Source organism: Procambarus clarkii, chromosome 40 (genome assembly GCF_040958095.1).
Source record: "Procambarus clarkii isolate CNS0578487 chromosome 40, FALCON_Pclarkii_2.0, whole genome shotgun sequence".
NCBI lineage: Eukaryota > Metazoa > Arthropoda > Malacostraca > Decapoda > Cambaridae > Procambarus > Procambarus clarkii.
In genome coordinates this window covers 2,742,547-2,750,895 of record NC_091189.1, presented here as the reverse complement: position 1 = coordinate 2,750,895, position 8,349 = coordinate 2,742,547, and the positions used below count along the sequence as shown (strand labels likewise).

Here is an 8,349-nt window from a genome sequence, read left to right as displayed (position 1 = left end):
TGTGTTGTAAATTAGCCAAAACACCTTACATGACCTTGGGCTAGATTCACGAAAGCACTTACGAACCTGTCCATCTTTTCTCAATATTTGGCGGCTTTGTTTCCAATTATTAAACAGTTAATGAGCTCCGAAGCACCAGAAGGCTGTTTATAACAATAACAACAGTTGAATGGGAAGTTTTCATGCTTGTAAACTGTTTAATAAATGTAACTAAAGCCGTCAAAGATTGAGGAAAGATGTACACGTTCGTAAGTGCTTGCGTAAGTGCTTTCGTGAATCTGGCCCCTTGTCTAGACTATGCTTAATCGTACAGATTTATAATATTAATTTAAAGTTTGTTAAATTATGCCGTCTGAAAAGAGTCATCCTGTGAATTGGTCGTATATGTTCTATTAGTCAAATACTAACTTAATAATATTAACCTATCAGGATATGACTTACAGCTTGACTGGAGACTGGGTTGCAGTAAATACAAATGATTAACATCACTACCAAAACAACAATCCTAGACCTTACTATCCACATAATTAAAATATACTTGAATATTAATTGATGTTCGAGAAAATACCGTGATTGGTTGGTTACACAAAACGCTACAATTTACGAAAGCTTATTTGGGGTCGACCACAACTTGGACAAGCATTAGCCTAAGGATAGCTTGGTGAAGTTTTCATAACACTGAGGTTTGTATGTGTACACCCTGTTTCTCGGTGTAAATAGCCAGAGAGAATGTATTTTTAGGCCTGAGTTGTCATCAAGGCTAAAGTCTACTTGCTGGTTGGGTAGTAAGCTATTACGGCCTTAATAACCCTCTCAAATAACACCAAATGTAACTAAGACAAGGGTGTGTGTTGAGGGGCCAGCCGTCACTCCTCCGCCGCCACCAACAACGCTCTCTGCTCCACATTCTCTGCCTCACTACCGCCACAGGCGACAGGAAGCCCGTCAGCCGCACGCTATACTGTATCTCACGTCAGGAAATACATGTTGTAGAAATATACATGTTTTAAACCAGGTTGACGGGATGGTTCCGTCGATAACAGCTGTCTTCATGTCCAACAGCAACACGGAACCACTTGTATTAACGCTCCGTAAATGAGTAAACGGTATTTAGCAAAATAACAGTGCATGTTAAAGTAATACAATGGTTATGCTCTTCTCTTCTGTTCCCCACAACAGGAATTATTATTATTATTCAGAGTAACGGTCACAATCTTAAAGAGTAACGGTCAAAATCTTTCTTTAGAGTAACGGTCAAAATCTTTCTTTAGAGTAACGATCAAAATGTTGAGAGTACCTACCTGTCTATGTCATATGAATTGTTTATTAGTTCAACAATTTTATGAAAAAATAGATACTTTGTGACAACACATTATTATTTTTTTTTTTTTAATTTTCAACATGTATTAACTATCGTGAATGCTCCACTAATGCTCCAGACTGACCTTTCAAGCAGCTACACTCAAAAAATAACATGGCACGCAACCCGTCCTCAGACCTAGTCCATTCTATCCAGCGGTCGATCCCAAAGACGCATTCATCAATTTTAACAGAACTTTTCTCAAATATAAATTAATATTATATACAGTATTAGGATATTGTGCATATTTAGGCACTGGTTAGGTTCCGTTGGCGATTATTTGTATTTGTAGTACGTGGGTGAAGCATTTACAGAATTGGGGTTCGAACAAAAGTCGTCAGCGAGTAACTTGTTCCGGAAGTGTTCGGACGTCATCAGTTGCGAGTCGTGTGTAGACCGTTTTTCATTCATAAACAGCGGGTTTGACAGGTGCATGGAATGGACTTTGAGTCTTCGTTTGGAGGACGGGCTGGCACAAGATACCGATTTCAAACCGTACTGAACGACACTGAAAAATCCTCCAAGTCAAACTAGTACGAGTAACGTCTTAATTGTGCACCAAATATAACGAATGATTAACAAAACGTTTACAAAAATTTACATGGATGTCCAATCCCATATATGAGATACCGAGCGGTCGTTAGAGGAAAGTAATTAACACTTTGCCTGTTAACACTTTAAGTGCTTCGCCTGCCGATGACATGTATATTAATGTGGCGCGGTGTGCCGTGTTCGAGTCAGTACTCGCGTGAGTGTACATCAACCAGGGTGCTGTCTCAAACAGTTAAGGGCTATTCATGCCCGTGCCACCTCTTGGGGTGAATAAATCTTCATCAATCAATCAATCTGAAACTGCAGGAGAGTTGTGCCGATTATTATTGTGCCGTCCGAAGCTGCGGACGTGCTTCGAGGCGGTCGACCCGGTGGGAATTGTCATACTGGTCGATTGCCGGTTAATGCTTTTGTCTTTTTACAGCTATTGTGGCCTGCAGGTGCCCGGAGGTGTAGAGGGAGCTATGGGCGCTTTTCCTGCCACGGTGAAGATGTTTGGAGGTGTCGCAGCAGGCGGAATACTACGCTCTAGTAGTTAGTACTATTGTTGACGTCTGTATCGAAGATCTTGTTGGTATACAGATGATAAGGTAGTGTAGAACATGTTTGGGGCGAGGGGGGGGGGGGTATTATATTGAAATATTTGTGTTGTGACGCAGTTTTAATTTTTGTTGTGACTTGTACATAATGTGAGTGCAGTTGAGGTTGTGTTTGTGATTTGTCATTTTTTTGGCCTGTCTCTCTGTATCATACGTGTCTTGTACAACTGTTTTACGCAGTCTTCTGTGGCTAGCTGTATATTATGTTATTGGCTTGTTATATGTGCGCCGTGTTAAGTTCTTTTCTAGTATTGTTTGCTAATTACAGTTTTTGTACTGAATTGTCATTTTCTGCCATTCCTAGTGTGTGTGTTTAGTTCACATGTTTCCCTTCCCTTCTGCTTGGAATTGTAAATACCGTGATTTTAATTTGTGGACGTTTATTATGATATACCATTGTATTTGCCTCTACTGTAAACCACGTGCTTGTCTTCCATGTTTGTTACTCCTGTATGGAATGTTCCTGTTTTGTACCATTATGTACCATTGTGTCAGGTGTTCTTGGATTACGTTGCTTCCGTTACTAGTTGCGTATGTTTAACTAGTTCTCTATAACCTGTTTTGCAAATTTTTTCTCGGATTAGTTGCTTGTGATGTTTGTGTTTGCGAGTGTAAGGTTCAAATGATTCGGTTTACTTTTTTTATTGTAAATATTACGTTTTTAAACAATAGAGGAAAAACTAAAGTATATACGGTGCCAAGCGGTCGTTTGAGGTAAGTAATCTTAAGTGTGTCGTGTGCAGGTGAGTGGGTGTGTGGCGAGGTGTACCGTGTACACCTTGGATACCAAGGATACTCGCGGGAGTACCAAGGATACTCGGTACTCCCCAAGGATACTTGGGTAGTACCAAGGATACTCGCAGGAGTGTACACCAACCGGGGCGGTGTCTCGAACAGAAGAACGATAAAGCAAGCATACCTGGGTTTCTACAACTGAAAGTCTGAAATCAAGCTTGAGAAAAGAGTGGATTTGAGCCTTTTCTAGGCCAGAGAGCGAGACTATATCCCGTATGTGGTGCTGCAGAGTCCGAGTGCCAGCAATTGAACAGTTATGTTCGACTCATACAAAGACTGTCACTGCAACTGGATCACTCATCACCTGCATTATCCTACCATTAATGTATGATGACTTACTGTAAATATGTAGCTCTTGTAATAGCACTTTCTCTGTAACTAGCTGACATTGTAACTATAAGGTGTGAAGGATAGAAGAAATTGTTTATGTAATAATCTAAGATGACGTCTGATAAAGACCTTTTGTGCCCTCTGTAATGTTTTTGCGCTACCGCTCACAGGATGAGTATGGGGTGCACAATAAACTAGCCGCCTTCGGCGGCAACAATCAAATCAAATCAATCTGCATTACTAGTCTTCCAGTTCATATTACCATTGTATGCAGTGGTAATATGAACTTCCCTGTATGCAGGCGATGAGTCGCAATAACGTGGCTGAAGAATGTTGACCGGACCACACACACTAGAAGGTGAAGGGACGACGACATTTCGGTCCGTTCTGGGCCATTCTCAAGTCGATTGTGACTTGAGAATGGTCCAGGACGGATCGAAACGTCGTCGTCCCTTCACCTTCTAATGTGTGGTCTGGTCAACATTCTTCCCCGTAGCTTGAAGGTCCATCCACCTTTGGCTGCGTGTGTGTGTGTGTGAACTTATACGTGAGATAAGATGGTTATACGAAAATTAAAAAATCAGTACATGATTTAGTCTTGTATGTGAGAAGCCTATTACTCCCTTGCTTCAGGACCGGGCCGCGGGGACACTAAACCCCGAAATCATCTCAAGATAACCTCAAGAAGATAACCCGTTGCCTGACTGCATCGTCAGCAACAGATGGTTTAAAGACTGGGAGTGCAAGTAACTTGCCTCACGTTAACTAGTGAATGCTCATATGGAACCTTTTGGTCACTGTTAGTAAGAACTGCATCAAGCGGCTTGTTACACTTTAGCATCTTGTGATAGTCTGCTCAAGTTGCACCTTCCAAAAGTATACATTATCAATGTATACAATTATACATTCTCTAGCAAGACGAAGAGTAAAGGGTAACATGATTGAGGTATGTCAATTAATTATAGGGTATATCTAAGGGGACATAAATCAAGTTTTTAAATATATTTACACAAAATTGATCACGAAACAAAGGATATAAACAGGAGAAATTTAGATTCAGGGAAAAACCTGGCCAGATATTAATTTGAGAACCAAGATCAACCAAGCACTTATATATGCACTAACGAGCCTTGTTCAACTTTCCCTAGTAACGGCGGCTTAATTTGCACTTATGAATCAGAGAATAAACTCCGAAGCGCTACGAGGTTGGGTTGTGAATAATAACTCAATAATAACCTTGTTTTGTGTCGTTTCCAAGCCCAATAAATACAGAATACACCGCCCGTGACCGGAGAAAGATGTATACAGGTTTCGGAAGTGGACATAAACACAAAAATACATGATGAATCCGGGGCCTTGTCTTTACACGACCCGGAATTAATTTACTCCTGCATTAATGAGTGCTGGCCGCTGCTTGTCCATAGTGGCTCGTCGGGCAGCCTTAGCCACCTCATTCCCTCTACCACCACTACCACCCCTCTACCACAACTCTCACCACTCCCCTACTACTACTGCTACCACCTTTCTAGCAGTACCCCGTCTAATCCTCCCCGTCTACCACTACCCGTCTATCCGTGCTCTGTGCTGATCATTTTACTCCATCATCGAGTGACGTGACCAGAAAATTGTAAATTTTCCTTTAATTTCTATTCACTTTCTGTTATTTGAGTAAATTGCTTTTCCTAATGGGAAAACATGCTCGAAATTGGAAATTCCATTTGCGGTCAACGGTGCTTTTGACAAGCGGCCGCCATTGCTGCGTGGCCCGGCGGGGGATGGGAGCAGGTGGGTGATGGGGATTGGTGAAAGATGGGGCTTAGTGAGAGGAATGGGCGTAGGTGGGAGGATGGGAATTGGTGGGGGAATGAGGCCAGGATGGGATTTAGCCAGGTGAGGGATGGGGCCAAGAGTGAGGGGGGAAAATACCAGGCCAATTTCTTTCTTCTTCTGGAACTCGTAAACCTATTTCCTATGAACATGGGTGTTCAAGCTTTACGTTGTTTTTAGTGCACTTTTATTTTTCTATTGTTTCCTTTCATTAAAATAAGTGGTTCAAACTTGGTTAAGCTCTTGGACCCCCTACTCACACACCCTGACGCTCCAGGTGCTTTATGTACATCGTCGTTATTGTTATATCTCTAATTATTGTTTAATCTCTGACTGTAGTGAATAAATGTGAACATTCCTATGGTTGCAAATTTTGAAGCTTCATCTGCAATGTTGTTCTTTGGTATTCCTACGCGACTTGTCACCTGGTTGATATGCATTCAACAGCGTTTTGAACAAATCCACAAAGGCCGTAACAAGGATTCGAACCTGCGTTCGAGAGCATCCCAGACGCTGCCTTAATCATTCATTAAGTTCGATTTGTTCATTTGATGCATCACGCAATTGTGATTTCTGTGTGTAATTAGCGTTTTGGTTGCTTCACCAATGCCATAACTGGTGGTCAGATGCACGTTGTTATGAAATTGCTTTTGTTGCAAGGTTGCAGTTCCGAAGCTGTATGTATGATGACATGGAATAGGTAATCAACAAGAACGTGTTCCGAAGCCATTTGAATGACTCGCGTCTCTTATCTGTGAAGGTGAGCACTCGTTCGATAGTCTCTAACTATAACATTCCCTGCTCTAACTACAAGGTGAATTCTTGCCTTTCCCGGCCTACTGATCTGTCTGTGAAGTAGGTGAAGCTAGCTGATGCAAAGTTTGTTCATCTATTCATCAGTGCAATAATGAGTAGCAAGAAGGAGGTCAGTATGATTCTTGTTTTTTTCCTGGAAGAGCCACAGTCTTAGTCTGCTGGCATGGTGTTTGCATGCCAAAATCTGCATGTATTTCAGATGTATCTCTCGACGATTGTATTTGTTATATCAAATGTATTGATAACTTTTATTGCAGTGCGTTATCTGTTATTGCAGATTGGGCTAGGGGGGAATGAGGCTAGGCGTAAGCGAGGGATAAAGCTACTCAGGGGATACGGCCAAGTGTGGATTGCAGCTAAGAGACGACTCAGATATGGACAATAGGCAGGGATGGATCAGGATAGAGGATGGGTTAGGGTAGAGTAGGAGTCAGGGTAGGGGTCGGGGTTAGGCGTTAGTCAGAGCAGATGACATCATCACATTTTGCATCGAAACATTTATCTCATTTACATCTATAAGGGAGCCGGTGGCTGAGCGGACAGAACACTTGACGCGTGATCCTGTGGTCCCCTGTTACCTAGCAGTAAATAGGTACTTGGGAGTTAGTCAGCTGTCACGGGCTGCTTCCTGGGGATGGAGGCCTGGTCGAGGACCGGGCCGCGGGGACACTAAAGCCCCGAAATCATCCCAAGATAACCTCCACTGTGTCTAGAGGGACGCATACACCGCCACGATGATTTACGTCGTGCATTAACGAACAGCACTGCCTCGCCGGAGCCCTTTTTCCCTTCGATAGTTTTAACCCACGAAGCATCGAGTGTTGGTTAACACCTCGCTCAGCGCCGACTTTTAAGGTGCCTTTAAAAACAAAACATTGCAAGATCAACACTACCAAATACTGGGCTCCAGATGCTTCACTTCTCACCATTTTCTTCTCTCGTGGTTCCGAAGTGGTTGACGAAGACGAGGGACGGGGAAAATTTCCCGCGCATCGGGAGAGGATTCCCCCGATGAGCCGGCTGGGAAAGAAAGCAATCTGCGGGTCCCTTGGCGGCCGACAACGCCAAACCCCCTTAAAGTTTTGACTGTTTCCACTTTGTAAAATAGTTTGGCTTTCAATCATGTCGGATTTATTACTGGCTTCGAGAGCCCGAGTTAGGGCGTTGGTCTCTGCGTCCTCAGATAGTTGACTTTGTTGCATGTACAGTTGATGGTCTCCGGCTGCTTGCTGGAGCATGAAGGATGGTAGTGAGTGTGTGATGGATGGTAGTGTGAAGGATGATAGTGAGAGTGTGAAGGATGGTAGTGTGAAGGATGGTAGTGTGAAGGATGATAGTGAGAGTGTGAAAGATGGTAGTGTGAAGGATGGTAGTGAGAGTGTGAAGGATGGTAGTGTGAAGGATGGTAGTGTGAAGGATGGTAGTGTGAAGGATGATAATGAGAGTGTGAAAGATGGTAGTGTGAAGGATGGTAGTGAGAGTGTGAAGGATGGTAGTGTGAAGGATGGTAGTGAGAGTGTGAAGGATGGTGGTGAGAGTGTGAAGAATGGTAGTGAGAGTGTGAAGGATGGTAGTGAGAGTGTGAAGGATGGTAGTGAGAGTGTGAAGGATGGTAGTGAGAGTGTGAAGGATGGTAATGAGAGTGTGAAGGATGGTAATGAGAGTGTGAAGGATGGTGGTGAGAGTGTGAAGGATGGTAATGAGAGTGTGAAGGATGGTGGTGAGAGTGTGAAGGATGGTAGTGTGTGAAGGATGGTGGTGAGAGTGTGAAGGATGATAGTGTGAGTGTGAAGGATGATAGTGAGAGTGTGAAGGATGGTTGTGAGAGTGTGAAGGATGATAGTGAGAGTGTGAAGGATGATAGTGAGAGCATGGAGGATGATAGTGAGAGCATGAAGGATGGTAGTGAGAGCATGAAGGGTGATAGTGTGAATGTGAAGGATGGTAGTGAGAGCATGAAGGATGATAGTGTGAGTGTGAAGGATGATAGTGAGAGTGTGAAGGATGGTAGTGAGAGTGTGAAGGATGATAGTGAGAGTGTGAAGGATGATAGTGAGAGCATGGAGGATG

The 8,349-nt window shown here is 43.1% G+C and overlaps 1 protein-coding gene across 1 annotated transcript; it reads left to right on the top strand.

The window, feature by feature from the left end:
• Positions 1–7,515: 7,515 nt before the first annotated feature.
• On the top strand, positions 7,516–8,028 carry LOC123758045 (uncharacterized lipoprotein SSP0535-like). The gene has a single exon (XM_069339012.1). The coding sequence runs from the start codon at positions 7,516–7,518 to the stop codon at positions 8,026–8,028; it is 513 nt and encodes a 170-aa protein (XP_069195113.1).
• The last annotated feature ends 321 nt before the right edge of the window (positions 8,029–8,349 follow it).

Bases quoted from the DNA above. Each gene is read 5' to 3' on its own strand.
- LOC123758045 (XM_069339012.1), top strand. From the start codon at position 7,516: ATGAAGGATGGTAGTGAGTGTGTGATGGATGGTAGTGTGAAGGATGAT.